Below are 18909 nucleotides of genomic sequence, written 5' to 3' on the forward strand. Positions count from 1 at the left end.
ATGTGCTTTACAAGAAAAATGTTTATTAACTGTGTTTCTTTTTCTGTCTGGTGGTTTGAAATTAACATCACCTTTGACAAAACATGATAACACTCCAAGCAATTGGGCAAACTCGGTACAGCATTTGCACCACATGCCCCACTCTGAATGTCCTTCCAGTATCAGATTTTCCTGCCTGTCCAATGTAGCTTTTACATCACCTGAAACAGTCTTCCATTCCTCTTGCACATTTCTCTTGTGTTTTTTCATCACTGGGGTAGAGCTTAATCTGGCATTTTCATCACTTTTCATTTATAGCTTGAGATTCCAGGTCACTTCTCAGTTCTGGACCAGCTGTAAAAACATTTTCTTCTTGTATTATAGTAGAATTCAAAATGATCCCTACTTTCATTGGCTCAGGGATATCTACAGTTTCAGATTCCAGGTCACTTCTCGGTTCTGGACCAACTATTGAAACACTTTCTTATACTATAGTAGAATTCAAACTAAAACCTGCTTTCATTGGCTCAGGGATATCTACAGTTTCAGATTCCACGTCACTTCTCTGTTCTGGACCAGCTGTAGAAGCACTTTCTTCTTGTACTAGAGTAGAATTTGGACTGAAATCTGTTTCCAATGGCTCACGGCTATCTACCGAATTTAAGATCAAACGAGCTGATGTGTACATCACATGATTTCCTTTTACTCCAATTTAATGTCATTTTCTCATTTTTGGCAGTTTTAATATGATTCAATATTTTACTCTCTAAATATCACCAACACTGGCCAAATTAAAACCAGATTTAAAAATAAAAAAGTTTAAAAAAAACGGCAAATTAGTTGGCGACAAAACTTGGCGACCAAAAGACTGGCGATATATCGCCAAGTGTCCGTCAAATTATAACACCACTTGAGTTTCACATCGAAATTAACAATGATTTCCCCTCAAAAAGGGACAAAAGACACCCTTTGGAGCATCCGAATGCAACCAGAAAGGAAGGTGCACAACTAAACCCCACTAGGAGTCTACCTACCAAATTTCAACTTTCTAGGACATTCCGTTCTTGAATTATGCGACATACATGCACACATACACACGTACATACAGACGTCATGAGAAAACTCGTTGTAATTAACTCGGGGATCGTCAAAATGGATATTTCGGGTGTCTGTACGTTCCTAGGGACATATCCACGTGTGGTCGGGTTGAAACAAAAACTCAACATTCATTCGGGGGTGAGCAAAATGGGAATTAAGGCCGATTTTTGGGTGAAAAGTTTTTTGCGAATGAATACTTCCTTTTTTGTAAAAAGAAGTAAAAAGCATAATTTACTAAATTAGTGTATGAAATTTGTCTATTTTTACGATAATGTGTAAAGAAAGCCGAGTTTTCGAAATAGCAAGTTTTGTAACAAATTTGCCATCGTGATTGTGATTTTTGTTTCTATTGAGAACAAGAACACATAGCACAATTAGCTACAATTGCATATAAATATAATAATATTTAAAATACATCAAATTTCTTACTTGCATTTCGTGGTAAAATAATTCTTAATACTGGATGTAGAGACATCAGAAAAAAGTTTTCTCCGTTTGCCTCCTCCACAGGAATTTATTTTAGTCGAAAATCTTGTCAAAGCAAAATGATTTGTTTCCTGAACAGATAACTTCAGCTTCAGAGTAGCAAATGTGTGGTGTCGTTAACAATACATCCCCTCCATCCTCCTCCCCTATGCGATGGCCGAAAGTTTAGTGGATAAGAAGACAATACATACTTCCCCCCTCCTTCATCCCCGGCGATCCGATAGCCGAACTTTTAGTGTACAAAAGAATTTGGGGAAAGGTCACATGTCAAGACTATAGGTCAGGGAAGCTTGCATTGGCGAATAGTAGCCACATTGGTCGCCAAAATTTGAAAATTGGTCGCATTTGGCAACTGGCAACCACGAGTTTTGAGCTTTAGCAAAGAGAGAAATATCTAAATATTAGAACATTGAAGAATTATCTATTGAATAATTGCCGTTTAGATATCAATTTGTTGTTGTAATTTGAAAACATTTTATCCAAAATGTTAGCAATATAACAGATAATCATGTTCAAAATGTTGCAGAGTTATGAACTGCTGCCGTTTTGTTTACTTAAATGCGTTTGTTACAATCGAAATTTGTGTTTCTACTGTTATTTATGTAATGTTCAATGCGTAATGTATTAATTGTGCAAAATATCAAAGGATTAAAGAAATTAACATTGTAATAGCCTTTTTTTTATTAAGGTGTTTAGACAGAAAATCATTTGTAATAATGAAAAAATGGACAGAATTATTGGCATCTAGATTGTAACGCAGTTTGGACATCTCACATATATGTTTTAGAAAAATGATTTTGTTTCAAAGATACTGCATAAAAATATATGAAAACACTTTAAAATAATAAAAAATTGATTTTGAGGATCGAAAAACACCTTTAACACATATAAATCATACATTTAGTTCTCAAATAATAGCATTGTCTAGATCGTAACTTTTGGACATTCATCAAACTTCTAACTTCCTTTTTTCTAAAATTGTTTACAAAATAAATAATATTTCTTTCACTTTTTTAATTTGGAAAATTATCAAAAAAAATTTCTGTTTGAGATTTATTCCCTTAATTTTTTTTTTTTTGAAGCGTATGGAAAAAACTAAAAAGAAATTTTTTTATGGTACATTCGCTCAGTTAACGTTTTGAATGTCCAAAATTGTGGCTTTTAGCAAAGAATGTATTTTTTTAAGGGTCTTAGAAGAGAATTTTTTCCATAATTTATGTCAATTCTTGTCTCTATACAGTGTATTATAATTTAACTCAAAAATTTTTGAATTAATTAAAATGAAAGTTATATGGTGTTAAAGCTTCAAAGTTGAGGTCTGTGTTTGCTTCCACCTTTTGAGAACTGCCGATATACCAAATGAGGTCCACACTCCACATCAAAAATGAACAAATTTTTAAATGATTATCAATTTTAAAATGAATTCATTCACTCTCAAAGCATTTTAATATCATTAATTGGCACAATCACAATACGAAAATTTTTGTTGAGTCATTCAGCAAATCAAAGTCAAATATAAAAATTGGTTAGCTATTGAAATTTAATTTCAAATTGCCCATTCAAGAGCATAGCCGAAAACAGCCTATTCAGCTTGCTGAGTAACCAAGAAATGGTAACTTAAAAAATAGGAAAGTAAATTATCTGCGGAACCATTATATAAATGCCTCACTTGCCAAAGCCAAATCGACTTAACTCCAGAAAACAAAAAGTAGAGAATAGTTATGAAGAAGACAGTGATATCTATAGGAGTAAATAGGCATTTTCTGCTATCATATGGTCAGAAATGTACTGGACCAAAACTTTAATATAAATTCACATGCTAAACATTGATAAAGCACTATTAAAGCAGAAATGAAGATTTTTTTTTTAAAGTGGAGGTAATCGATTTGGCAATTGAGGCATCCATATATAGCCAGGTGTATTTGCATATCATTCAAGACTGCATACCATGATCGCATGGCACGAAGCACATAGAAATGCATTACAATCATGGAATAAACATTCGTGACTTGGCAAGATAAATACGGGAATTTACAAAAACTAAAAATTATGAAACGAATTTTCTTATGTGAAAATAGGATTTAAAAACTCATAATATAATTTGGAAATCGAAACATCTGTCCCTTCTTTGGCTGTATTATTTCTATATTATTTTGACAATGACAGCTCATCTGTTCCTTGATTTTTCTTTCCAGTAGTAGGACAGAGCCCGACATTGAATTGTTGAAAGACCAAAGCCCACCTCATTAACTTAGGGCTACGTGAAGTTGTTGCAATCAATATCCGAATTTCAGACCAAAAACCAGGGTTTAAGTTACAGTTCAAATCACACTCCATATAGGTTTCTTTACTAAGAGCCACCAATTTTCCTGAGTTTAGAATAACTTTTGGTTTGTGAACCCATTCGTAAAAAAAAGCCATCTTTGTGTTGTTAGATTAAACAAGTCTTCAAAACACAATCCAAAACATCAGTATGAATTTGAAATGGTTTTTGAAAACTAGGAGTTACAAGGAGGCTTTGCATGACCTAGCCTTTGATTCTTTGAACACCCTCTTGGCTTCTTCACTCCATGGTATTTGTATCAAAATATTTGTTTTAATTAGCTCTGTGAATGGTTTAGCTACTTGTCCATAATCCTTAACATATGACCAATAGAATCCCATTAATCCTGACATAGATGATATATCTTTTTTTGGTTTTTGGCCTTTTTAGTTTCTTGATTGTCTTTTGTTTTCCTGGATCCAGGTCCGTGTCACTGCAATTTACGTCTGCAATTGTTGTTTGTAATTTTTCTCTCATTGTCATATAAAGATAGTGATGTAAAATACCTGGGTATTTATTTTTAGGGGTAAATACCCAGGGTATATACCCGGGTAAATACCCGGGTATTTATTCCAAAAATTTATATTCAACTAAAATACTTTTCTGTATGTATTCCATTATGTATATATACAACCAATCATATACAAAACAATAAATTTTTGCCCAAAAATTGTATTTTGATCACATATTTAAAGAATTATTGTATGAAACAGCTTAGCAATCTAATATGATATTCACATTAAATGTGTTGGATATGCCTAATAGCCAAATTTCAGATATAAAAAGCCATTCTACAAAAAGAAAAAAAGCTTAACTGGTTACAAAAAGAAAGCAAACATCAATTTTTTAAGGTCCTAGTCTTTTATAACCCAGTAATATGTCCCTGCATGACATCAAAATGTAACGAAATGTCGCTCAATTTATTATTACTATTTATTTACCTATATCTTATGCAGAAATTTCCTCCAAACTTAGTTCAATTGTTCAGGTGTATTCTGTATCACACACACACACACACATATATATATATATATATATATATATATATATATATATATATATATATATATATATATATATATATATACACATAATATACATAAACATAACATTTAAAATTCATTTAAAATTTTTAATCTTTTATTTTGGGGTTTAAGTTTAAAAAAGAAAATAGTCACCTTTTAATACCACCTAAAATTTTTTTTCAAAATGCGCAATTACTAGGGGATTTACCCTGCCTTCGGATAAATACCCAAAAAAATATTTACCTTCCCACCCTACAGGGGAACAAATGCAAATGAGCAAGGCAACAGAAAAGAAAATTTTGCTTTTTTTTTTTTTTTGCTTATTAATGTGAAAACTGTTTCTATATTTTCCATGTTATCACTTAAATATCAATAAAAAAAATAACACCATAGTGTCTTAATAACTTCTCAGTTTATTCTTCCAAACATCCCTCATGCTTCCTTTTTTTTCATTTTGGATATGACTAACCTAGATTGTAATTTTGAAATCCTGAAGTTCATAATGAATTGCTTATACTTCTCCAATTATGACATTGAAAAGAAAGATTCTTTGGTTCACGATATGTTTCTTTCATGATTTCATCAAGTCTTTCAATAAAAAATATTATAAACTGTGTAATATATATGTATATATCAGTTTTACCAATTATTTCATATTTAGATTTTTAAAAAAAATTCTCATTCACTTTTTTGCATTTTTTATAAAATACCCAGTTTTTGGGTATTTACCCAGGCCTTGGGTAAATACCCAAAAAATATTTACCTACCCGCTGGGTATTTACCCGATCCACATCACTATATAAAGATGAAAACATTGGTGGCATGAAGAGTTGTTAAGTATGTTAGGGGTGCTTAAATATGAATGTTTAACTGTTAGTTAAAGCCAGCATCATTTTCATGTCCAAGTAGGTGCTGAAAAAAAAAAGAGCATGTTATAGTATTTATATAATAGTTGAAGTGCATTACATGAAAAAAAAGTAGCAATTTTATCTATAAATTGCATTGCTGAAAAATGTGTGTAAAATTTTGGTTTTGGCAAGTCTTGGAGTGTTTGAAAGCTTTTACACTTATCGTACCTATAAGATACCTTTTATTAAATAAAGTGTTACGAATAGACTATATTGAGTGTAATTCCAAATCAATATTTTTTATCACAATTTTCAAAAAACATGCAATATTTGATCAGTAAGATATTGTCACCAATAGTTGTTGTTCTTTTACAATTTAAAAAAAATAATAATTACATAAGTGTTGATTTGGTTCTGAAATTATTTAATATATTGAATCTTTAGGATCTGATGAATTTGCTAACCATGAATGTGGAATCTAGTGAAATAATTGCAAAACTTAATGAACATTATCCTCGATGGAGTCCTCAGTACAAGAGCAATTTACAAAAGGAATTTAATATTGAAGTAAGTAGTTTACTAGCATTTCTCCTTTTCTAGAAATGTATGTCAATTTGAGATTGTTTAAGAAAACTGGTGCTTAAAACCTTTTTAAGTGCAGTAAACCCTCGTTTTACGGAGGGGGTTGCGTTCCACAAAAATGCTGTGTAAATCAAAACCGGGTAAAACTAAGACTTAAACGTAATGTTAAAATAGGAGTTAGGTTCCATATATAAAGAAATACTTCATTCTAGTGATGAGTAATGATATAATAAGTTTATTGTGTACTTATATCTATACATATGTACAACGTGCAAACAGAACACATAAATTTATTTAGTGTTCATAAAAAGGAGATGGTTATGATAGTCTTTTGGCAGTCATTAGGAACTTTTCATTGTAGTTCTTTGCTGCCATTAACCGAAGGTCTGGCCAATGGAAATGTAGGTCCATTTAAAGACTCTTCACAAAAATCTAATTCATTAAAAAAGGACCCTTCACAAAATTATAATTAGTTAAAAAGGACCTTTCACGAAATTCTGATTAACCAAAAGGACCCTTTACAAAATCCCGATTGAACAAATCAGACATTCCATGGACTCATTTTTTAATAAACGAGTACACAAATCAGAAATCTAATCTGTATTGATAGATAACTTTTGGTTTGCATTTTGAAATTTCACAAAAAGATTTTATTTTTCGCAATATTTTTTTTTAATTCACGAAAATAGGACCCTGTGAAAATCCTGGATAAACCCCTGTTAAAGCATTTATGGTCACTTTTTATGGGGAAATAATCTTTTACTAACAAATCAGAAATATCATTTGCTATTGTCAAGGAATGTCTCAAATTTTCAATGTGAACATTTATGGTTGTATGTCATTGATATCGGTATCTTTGTTGGTTTCATCCTCCTTTGTCATGCCTAAAAGCTCTTCTTCCAATTAGTTCTGAATTGTACGAGTTTAATAACTTTACTTCTGGAAAGAGCACTGGAACCAATCTCATAAAATAATTCCCATGGCCCAAGCTCGATTATTAGCACTCCTAAATGCAGTTTATCACATGTAATCTGCAATCTCAGGAATTTGGATTTTGAAAGAGGGTGAAATTTTATCTGTTTACATTGCTGCATCCGCGTGAAACCAAAACTCATCCGCGTAAAATAAAATAAGGGTGTCAAATCTTAAACCGCGTAAAATAAACCCGCATAAAACGAGGGTCTACTGTAATTTTACAAGATAGACAGAGGAAAAACTTTTTTCCAGTGCATGAAAAGGATGAGATGTTAATAACTTTTTAACTGTTCTGCGTATTGTCAGTTTATTTATTCACTAAAAATATATTTCTTATACGAAATCCAAAGTACATTTTGAAGGTTTCAAAGTCATGGGAAAAAAATCAGCAAATTTCAGACCTGGAAAAGTCATGGAAAATTAATATTTTTATTAAAAGTCATGAAAGTTTATTTAATGTCATGGAAAAAATTGTTAGCAGGAAGAAGTAACAGTAGCTAAAAGACCGTTAGAAACTTAGAGTGATTTATAATTATTGCTTGTAAAAGATATTAATACAGTAGAACCTCAATTATCCGAGTTAATTGGGAACGCTAGTGCCTCAGATATTGGAAATCTCGGTTAATAGAAACTTTGTATAAAAACTTGTCAGGATTGCAAATTTTTAAACTGTATTAATTCGAATTAAAATTGAATATTTTTGAAAAATGAAAATGGATACGTAAAAAGTAACGTTTTACAGTTAAAAAACTAAAATGTGAAAAAAACTTGTGGTAAGATTTAAAAATTCAATTGAATTTTCTTATGACAATTGAAAAATGCATGAAAAAAAACATTAATTTACAGAAGATATTTTTATTTTCAAATTAAAAATTAACCTTTTTTTGTAATTTACATTATTTTTTGGAAAAGTCTGTTGCCTTTCTTTGTGTAAAAGTCCTGAATTTCTGTCTACAGCTGCTCGATCACGCAAATTTTTAACCAACAAAATTTCTATTGATGTAGTATTCCTTCTCTGCTCTAAATATTTTAGAGCAGTAGTTAGAGCTTGGACACCTTCGGTGTGACTTATAGTCTTAGAATCCTCAGAGTCCTGATTCTCATTCTCATCATCACTAACATTCGATGAAGGATCGACTGCTTGTAGGATTTCTTCATCATTAAGAATTTGAAAACTTGGATTCTGGTTTTCAACGTCCAGCCACTCAAAAATGTTCTCTTCTTCAACTTCTTCACACCTTTCAATGTTATTCATCATGCTCAGAAGTTCTCCGTCTGTCGGTGAGTTTTCGCTGAGCTGGGAATCCTCTTCTCTCTTTTTTTGAACAATTATCTTGTTGAAAACCTTTCTGATCGTAGTTGGATTTACTAATTCCCATGTTTGGGCAATCATGTAAATTATGTCCTTCATAGATATTTTTTTAGAGTTTCATTCAGGTTGTCTTCACATTCAAGAATATGATTGATTAGTTCTTTTTTCGTAATGTCTTTTTAAGGCTTCAGTCACTCCTTGATCCATTGGTTGTAACAAAGATGTTACATTTGGCGGAAGAAAAATCGCTTTTATTTCTACTAAAGTTAGAATTTCTTCTTCTGGGTGGCAGGGAGCGTTATTGATTAGCAGAACTGCTTTAGGGGGGGGGGTAGAAGATTGTCCTGCATCAAATGTTCCTTTACATGCGGTACAAAATCATCTCGAAACCATTTTTCAAAAATTTCAGAGTTCATCCAAGCAGATCTCTGATTTCTGTACTTCACTGGCAGGGAATTAACATTAATGTTTTTAAATGCTCTCGGTTTTTTGGATTTTCCTATTAGAAGCAGCGGTAGCTTGCATTTCCGCAAACAAGAAGCGATACTCAGTCTTTGCTTTTTTTATTACCTGGGGCACTTGCTTCTTCTTTGGATGTCAAAGTTTTCGCTGGCATCATTCTCTAAAACAAGCCGGTTTCATCTTGTTATAAATTTGATCTAATGTCAAATTTTCTTTTTCTATCATTTCTTCAAATTTTTCAACAAAGTCTTGAGCACTGTCTTTATTGGCAGACAGCTTTTCTCCTGCAATTATCAGTTGTTGAATCCTGTGTCTTTTTTTAAATTTATCAAGCCATCCTTGATTTGCAAAGAAACTTTCATCTCTATTTAACTTTTGACTGAGAAGAAAGGCTTTCTCTTTTGCAATGTTCCCCGAAATCGGAATGCCTTGTGCGCATTGTTGCTTTGAACCAAAGATAAATGGCCTCATCAAATGTTTCAGTTTTGGCTTTTTTTAATGTTGACTGTTCCTCTAAAGCCTTCGACGAATCAATCTTTGAGCAAAAAGCTTCTATTTAAGCCTTGTTCCGTTTCCAGTTCCCTACTGTTGTTTCTCCAACTCCAAATTCCTGTGCAATTTTTTTTAAACTCTCACCGTTATTAATTCTTTTAACAGCATCAAGCTTTTTACCCATCGAAACAACAACTCTTTTCATTTTTTTGGCTCGACATTTTAAAAATGAATGACTTACTAGCGAGATGGTCAGAAGTGAAATGATTAAAGCAAAGATTCAGAACAAAATAGGAGAATCGTAAAATAGAAACCTCTCATCCAACTCAAATCCATTGGAAGGATTTTCTCTCCTCTCATTCACTCCGATCAAGTTGGAGGAATGCCAATGTTTGATAACACACTGCATCTGGTGTTTTCTGGTCTTTCTTGTGTTTCTTGGAAGTAAGAACTGTCGACTCTTTTTGTCCTGGGAGCAGCCATTTTTAATACACTGATAATACAAGCCACATGCCCGAGTGCCTTGTTCTATGCCCCCCCCCCCCCCGTCCTCCCTCATAGTGCACTGCTGAGTTGCCACATCCGACCCTTTTCTTGTGCTCATCAAACAGTGACAGCTATTCTTCCTCTTCCACGTGCCCCTGAAAATCTAAGTGGAAGTGAAACTGCAGTCTGACAGTCTATGCATTTCCTCAATGTTCCTCGTATCACCTGTCGCTTTCTAATTCTGAGCACATGTCGAGTTCATATTTGTTTAGCTCTGTTCTCAATGGTCTAAGGCTCAGTTAGCTGTAAATGGGATGGAAACCTTCCAGGCTACCTTGGATTATTACGGGAGCATTTGACTGCGTACGGCTATTCTGGGAGAATGAGAGTTTGAGACAGAATAGCATGCAGCACAGGCAGAGAAATAAAGCAGCTTGCCGTTTCCAGATACCATTTTACAAAAAAAAAGTGAAATACCGGCTCGGTTAATAGAAACCTCGGTTAATCGAGGTTCTACTGTACTGGAAAATTGAATAATCCCAAAAATACATTTGAGTTTTGGAATCCTGTTGCATCTGCTTCTGTAACAGCCTCCCACCTTTTTTTTTTGTAATGTGATTTTACTACTTAGGACATGACTAATTTTGAATTCACCATTATTTTCAGCACTTATGTTTTATATTCTGTAGTGGTGGAATTGTATGTTTCTCGATTTTGGCCTCTCCCACTTAAAAAGTAATTCAATTGCATCTGAGTTCATTTCAACCACTTGTAAAAAAAATACTCAGTATAAAATTTATCAGAGCTTATCTTAATTTGTTGAAAGCTTTAGAAAATCCATACTTTAATCAGGGGATAGAACATTAAAATAGGAGAATTCTAATACTCTAAAACAGTGTTGCCCAACATATGGCTCGCAAAACTGATTCATGTGGCCAGCTGAAATATCTGGTTCAGATAAATGAATTTACTAAAAAACGTGGCTTTATTTTAGAGAACGAAAATACTGTCAAGTTACGTGGATGGTTAGATGCACTGCTGACACCTAAAGGCCCTATTTGTGTAAAGTAAATTTATTATTCGAAACTTTAATGACTCATGCAAACGTTGTCCTATTCATTATTGTTCTGTCCTATTTAAGCATTAATAATTTGCATTTTCTACATTTTTACTTCACTTAAATTTATATGTTAAAGACAAATAAGAACAGTGTTCATAATTAGTTTCTATGGTGTGCACTGACATTTTTTCAATCACAAGCACAAGTAAGCTCTTCGATGAGGTAGTGGCATTCACTTAAAAGTTTGGCTAAACGCTTATTTCTGAAAATTGGAGAGTTTGACATTAAATAGTACTACTCTCTTCGTGTAACAAGGTCATGAAAGTTTTTATAAAGTCTTGGAAAAGTCATGGAATTTTTTCATACAAATAGAGTATGAACCCTGGATATTTCTTCTCAATTTTAGTGGTGCTATCAATTCTTTGAAAAGGTCCTCTAATAAGTGACTACCTCTTTTAATGACTGATTTTCAAAGGTACGTAAGGCGTGTTGCTTTATAAAGGCTTTACTGTATTTTCTTTGAACACAAAAACTGTACAAGCTTAATAGTTTCAAATTTTTTACAAACTTGTTTTTTTTCCCCCTAAATGTATCTTTATTTCTTTAATGAATATTTTAAATTACATTATAGAATCCAAAAGTTCTAAATTATATTGAAGCTAGTCATACGCAGTGCCGTCGACTTGTCCTCAAGCTAGCAATAGATCAAGCTTATAAATCAACATATATGACTGATCAATACTCAAGTGATGTGCAACAGATTATCGAGGAATCTAGGAAATATATAAATGAAGTCATTGCTGCCTTAGAAGAAATTTCTGGAACATCAGTTATTGAAAAGGTACTTCTGAAAATTACTTAAATCATAAAGATTGATGAATGCAATGTAGGACATTTTAAATCTCATAATAGCATGCTCAATTTTCAAATTTTACCTGTGTCTAAATCTGATAAATATGTGTACAAGTTAGGATGGATTAAAATAGAAATGGTAATAATTTTGGCTAAGGTACTGTAGTAGCTTATTGTATAATTATATATATATATATATATATATATAATATATATATATATATATATATATATATATATATATATATATATATATATATATATATATATATATATATATATATATATGAGCCGCTCAGATGCCGATGCGGTTAAGTCCAAAACACAAAAATTGAGAAAATTAATGTTTTTTGATACATTAGTTTTTAAAATTTCTTGGTTTATTAATTTAATTAGAAAAGTGTATAAAGTCTTTTTTCAAGGTGTAAACTCTGCAAAAAACAAGATATATACAGGATGTGTAAATAAAAACTTAAGTATTTATTGAAATAATGACAGCATCTTAAAAATTTTAGGACTTATACCTTTTGGCAGCTGAAAAAGGTAAGAAATTTATGTAAAAATAATAAAATAACATTTATTGTCATAAGTTTTATGTTTATTCATCATAACAAACATCATCTTCTTCCGAGTTATTTAAATGTAAATCTTGATCTCCACGTGTTGTCTTTAATGTCTTGTTAAAGTCGTGTTTAATTGGAGGTATATACTTTAATAAACATATGATGTCTTTTTTGTTTCTCTTGAAATTGTTCTGCTATTAGGATATAATATAAGTTGAGTTATATTTTTTAAATTTACTGACCTACCTATTTTTTTTTTTTTTTTTTTTTTATATCAATTACATGAAAGGTATCCTCGTCAAAATTATGTTTGAACTTAATGCTGCTTGGGTATGATCTTCCCAATTTTATCCATCTCATATTAAGCCAATTGACTGTTAGTCCACTTGTTGATTTTTTTCTGTTGGTAACAGCTTCTTCCAATGGTTTTGTGGAAAGAAATTATTGTGGATTCATCCCCCCCCCCACAACTCTGAAAGGGTTCTTTCTTTTACTATTTTGTATTATATGATACCAGTCACTAGGTTTATAAATATACAGAATTTTTTTTGCATAAGCTTCTATAACTGCAAAATGAGCATCATTGGGCAAATAACTGTTCCCACTTAATAAAAATTTAAGCTCAATTGATTCAGCTTTTATATCTTCACTCTGAACCAATTTCAGTAAACTTAACATGGTTTTTACATTTTGATTCTGTCCTGAACATAAATCTGAATACATTATAATTTTTTGAAAATCCTTTGCGTACAATTTAATGTGTTTAGTTGAACACGATGACAGTTCTTGTGAACCATGGGATGTTTGGGTTATACGCCAAACATACATGTAGCCCTCGTTAGTCTTTAAATCATGGCAACCAAGATTGTATACATATAAGTTTCTCTTGTAATAAGCCACTGATGTGGATAGTTTTGGAAATGGTAATGCTTCTTCTAAATCAAAACTAAACACGTATATTTGGTCTGAAGCTCTTAGTCAATCATGAGCCATACTATTATGGGCAATTTCTGCATTTCGCAAGTGTTCGTCATGTTCAACTTCAACTGCATTTTTTTCTTCATCTATTGTAGATTGTTTTTTTATTACTAAATAATCACATTTTGCACAAGTATCTTTTGAAGGTTGCTTAAAATGTAAGTTAAAGTTTGTCGAAAATATATGGTAATTAAACTTTTTCTTTACTGGTACAATTTGCTCTTCATTACATTGTTCGACATACAGGTTATACATTTTTGCAATAGAAAGATCTGAAGTATCTGCGTCTGGGATTATGACTTCTTGTATAATGGCTTGAAATAGTAGGAAAGGAACTTATATGTTTTCTTACATGGGAATAATCTATTTTGTTACCTGGAATATATTGCCTCCGGTGGTCCTTCAGATCTTCCTTTGAACAGCAATTATATAGTCGCCCGTTACTTATTTGATTTGTTTCTATAAAATACTTCTGCAAACACCAACATCTTGTCTGCTAAGTCTAATAAAATATTCCAAAGACTGAGATCTTGGTTCTTTGGTGTTATTCCTGGATCGTTATCTTTTGATAGCATGAACTCTAATTAACCCACTTAAAAAAATATTTTGCTTATGATGATCATTAAGCTTGTAAAAAATTTTCATTGCCTGTTTTTCTTTGATAAAAGGTTATCTTGCGATAACAAAATCGTAAACAGTTACAAATTTTATTATCAAATTTCTTTAAAGGAATTATTCTTTCATTTCTATTTTGATATTGTTTACCTTGTACCCTTTTTTGTTTCTCAACATTTCTCTACCATTTCCCAGGATTCCTGCTGCGTTTTCTACCAACTTTTCCATTATTTTGATTATTTTCTATACCTTCGTTATTTGACGATGTATCAGAATCAATATGGTTAACTCTCTTTGAATTAGAATGAAATATCGTATCACTTTCACTGTGTTCTATTTCCTTTAACATTTTTAGTTTTTATACCCTTACAATATTTTTTTATTATTATTTGAAAAAGTCAGAGTTTCTACAGTTATTAAAGAAAATTTATTTAATGTTTTTTGATAACACAATAACTTTCGCAAACACTTCAACATATCAACTTTCAATATTTTTGTGTTCTGACGCACATGCATAAAACTCAAACAATTCTAATTAGAAGGTAATGGTTACAGTTACTATGAATGTCTTGTTTTTCATTGTTGCTAACAAATATCGGAAGAAGAAGAATTTTTATTTCAAAGTTTATGTATAAAAAAATATTGATAAAAGGTGAACTTATTCACAATAGCTTCTGAAATTATTATTCAATATATTCAGAAGCTATTAAAAAAAGGACTGTCTAACCTAGAAAAAAGTAACCAACGAGTAAATCCTTTAATAACTAAGAAGATTATTATTTATTTCATCAAAATTTCTAAAAATCAGAAAATATCAAAAAATGGACTTAACTACATTGGCTTCTGAGTGGCTCATATATAATTAGTTAAAATTTTACAAATGCATAATTTTTCATCTAATTTCCCAATTATCAACATTTAAGATAATTTCTTGCATTTTCATATCTGTGTAGCTTGGAAAAAGAAATACACCTGAATTGTGATTTACAAGCATAATTTTTTTTCCTAGTCTTATGCGAAACTATGGTTCGTTTATTTTTAAAAAACCTTAGAAACTGCTTGAATAAAATGTTTAATTTTGAAATACTTGAATTTCGTGATTTATTCGAGTAAATATATTGAAAAAAGTAATCAAACTTTTTTGTGACTCTTTTGCAAGAAGTTTCTCTGAATTTATTTGTGTACTCTAAAATTTTTTTGAGCAATCACGATTGCTTATTGTTCTCACTTGACAGTTTTGAATTCCTATAATTTTATTTCCCCCCCCCCCCCCCTCCCCGCCACCCTCTGCAGCTTCACCGTTGACTGGCTCCTCACGATGCTGCTCCTATAGCGAAAACCATCTCCAGATTGCATCCATATGCTACACACATGCACATACATACACAACTACACACACAAATACATACATACACAACTACACACACAAATACATACATACACAAACACATACACACACATACACAAACACATACACATACTCAAACACTTACATACACACATGAGCATACATACAGACACCTACACATATACACAAACACATTCACACACAAACACATACACACACATATACACACACAACTACCCACACATTCATGCCTGCACACAGACACAAACACATATGACTACACACAGATACACATACCCCCTACACACAAACACATCCCCCCCGCCCACACACAAACACACACGCCTACATACACACTTGTGATTGCGAAAAACATAATTTACATTCAAGATGTCAAAATTCAAATTAATTTTATTTTTATTTTTATTTTTTTCAATTAAAGTCTGATTATTTTGGGATTTTTTTTTCTTTTCAAAATTTCAGCGGCAAATTTAACATATTGAAGGAATTATTTGTGACTTCCATTGAACTCAATTTTTAAGTAACTCAGGGTGCCAACAGATCAGGGAAAAGTCGGGCATTAAATGGAATATCACATATCAATATATCATGTAGTATCCTTTGAAGTTTTTAATTGCACAAAACTTCCCCTACCCTTCCTCCTTGCTTTGAAAAAATATTTTTTTTTTTTTTTACATCTGCAACTCATGAGATAGCTGTCATTTTATTACTTGTCCAATGATCCAATGCTTATTTGCTACAATATTATAATATATTTCATAATATACAAAAATATAAATGAAAATAAACTTTAATATAAGATATATAGAGACTTTGCAAATATAATAAATCACTACGTCTCAGCAAATGACCAGGGGATTATATTATTTCCCTAGTTTTTACAACGGTTTTTATCTGTAAAAACCTATTTTTTCCCATGTCTTGGTAAAAACCAGTTTTTCCCAGTTTTCCCCTTGCTCATTAAGCCTACCTCCATTTTTTTAGTTTCTGCCCTCAATCCCAAGAAATAACAATTGAGCTATATTTATTTTTTGATTCAATTGTCCTTTTTATTAAAATATTTGTTTTTCTCTTTTAGTTATTAAGTGGAGAAGAGAAGTTGAATACTGCTAACTTAAGTCATCATCTGCTTTTAGAGTCTTTGGAACCAAATATGACAGAGTCTGATTTGTTGCAATTCTTAGAAGATTTTGACAGAGAGGACTCAACGCAACAAACAAGTAGTCTGGCATCTTGTTTACTTCCTTTTGGTGCTATCTTAAGTGACGACTCTGAATCGGAGGGTGAATCTGATAGCTGGTAAGAAAGTTGTTTTTTTCTATAAAAACTAGCTATATGTTCCCTATTTTAAATTTCAGGGAACTAAAGAATTCCCCCCCCCCCTCCCTATTCAGTTTAGAAATTTTTTTGGAAACAAGCAAAAAGTTAGATTTTGATTTCGAAAAAATTTCAGACGGTGGGAGAGGGTTCCCTCTACATCTCCTCTCCCTTGAAACACTCAAAGATAACTTAAAACAACATTTTTATTACTTCAGTTCGGAAAATGTTTTGAGGAAGACCAGTTGATTCCCTTTCCATTAAATCCCCTAAAGATAGTTTAAAATATGTTTTTAATGTTTTCATTTTCAAAAAATTTCAAGGGAGAATTCCAAAACTCCTCCCTCCTGTAGGTTAACTAAAAATTGTAAGACATTAATATAAATTTTTGTTCGGGAGGGGGGGGCTTTTTAATCTGTTTATTACTTAAGCTTTGAAAATTTTATGGGTTAGAACAGGCAAACCTCTTCCCTTAATAATTTGCAGATGTTCAGCACAATGTTTTCAAATTGGGAAAAATCTTAATTTAATGCAAATGAAGCTTATTTGACTGAAAACTCTGCATTTTTGCACTAAAAAATTATCTGATGGTTCTACAAAATTGCTAATAACACTGTGGTGAAAAATAGTTATAAAATGCTTCTGGCATAATTGTTGCCAATTCTTATGTAAAATGAACCCTTGAATCCAAATATGACCACCATTTCCCCCTTACACATCTCACTTTTTTGGAAAATGTCTTTTTTTCCCCCCGACAGTTTCATAGCCATTATTTTTATTTCAAGGGGAAGGGAGCGTGATATTCTTTTGACTTCTGCGAAACAGTAAAGCTTTGGTATTACTTTGCAGAATGGTGTTATTTCTGGGTGTTTTATTAACGTCTTTCCTTGCATTTTTTCTCCCAAACTGCAAAAATCTTTCTGCACAAGCTGACATTATTGTTTAATTTTGATCTGTTTGTAAAAATTTGTTTTTATCGCAAAACTGTAAATGCAGAATATTTTCTTACAAAGCAGATATGCACTTGCTGCTAATGCAAAGGCATACGCATAGCTCCCTGAGTATATAATATTACAGTATGGTTAGTTTTTTTATGAGTTTTGTAAAAGTGAATTTGTAGAATTCTTTATAATAATTTTGTTTCTCTTTTTAGCTCTGGCACTTCCGGTACTGATTCTGAAAGTTAAAGTTGTCTCTTGATTGTGATTTTTATGTATTTTAAAAAAATAGAACTGTAAATAAAACAACATTCAATTTTTTTATTTTGTTGATTGTCATTTAATTCCTTACAAAAATGCCCCAGCATGATTTTATAGAAGCAGTTTCTTGGGCTTTAAAAATATTTTATTACATTTCATAGCTGCATAACATAATTTATAAAACTTATGTACACAGAACGTAAAATTGATATTTTATTTATTTCAAGCAACATTTTTATCGCCTGAAAGTGTGCTGTATTATAGTCTACATTTTACTAACGCCTGCTTTGTTTCAAGCCATATAGAATTTGAAAAATTTCTATATGATATAGAAAAAGTATATTATGTACTTTTTCTGCAACGTAGACATCGCCTGATTAACTTTAAGAAAGGCTTAAGTCTTGGTACTAAGTTGAGGCCCTGTTTTAGTTTCAAACTTTAAACATTGCAAGTTATAACAGCAATTTTTATTTGTTTTACATTACAGTTGAATATGTAATGCATACTAAACTAATCTAATAATTGTTTTAAAAACTCGTTTTTTTCTTGTTGTCGAATAAAAATGTATTCCTTGTCATGATCATTAACAAATCACAGAGTTATGTCATAGGAGGGGGAATAATCAAAAATGTTTCATCACTTAGCAAAATTCAGTTTAAGCAAAAAAATGCTTCTCTAATTTGCAACATTAATCCAATGCCCTAATGAAATGTTTCCTTATTAATTTTTGTGACAGTAATTTTTCTTTAGTCTTTGAGTTCAGTTCTTAAGAAGTTGCATTTCTGATTTATTTCTTCATAGGATGATGAACAGCTGATGAAGGGTTGATTTAGTCTTTCTTCAGCTGTACAATTTCTTTACCACTCTTAGGCCCGAATGATCTGTGTA

At 31.6% G+C, this 18909-nt stretch overlaps 1 protein-coding gene across 1 annotated transcript; it reads left to right on the plus strand.

Annotated features, from left to right (window-relative positions):
- Positions 1-374: 374 nt before the first annotated feature.
- On the plus strand, positions 375-18065 carry LOC129232553 (uncharacterized). Its single transcript, XM_054866686.1, has 5 exons — positions 375-587; positions 6204-6326; positions 11760-11969; positions 16584-16804; positions 17976-18065. The coding sequence occupies exons 1-5, from the start codon at positions 375-377 to the stop codon at positions 18007-18009; spliced, it is 801 nt and encodes a 266-aa protein (XP_054722661.1). The 3' UTR covers positions 18010-18065.
- The last annotated feature ends 844 nt before the right edge of the window (positions 18066-18909 follow it).

The sequence above is a fragment of the Uloborus diversus genome, unplaced genomic scaffold (assembly GCF_026930045.1).
Source record: "Uloborus diversus isolate 005 unplaced genomic scaffold, Udiv.v.3.1 scaffold_1263, whole genome shotgun sequence".
Taxonomy (NCBI): Eukaryota; Metazoa; Arthropoda; class Arachnida; order Araneae; family Uloboridae; genus Uloborus; species Uloborus diversus.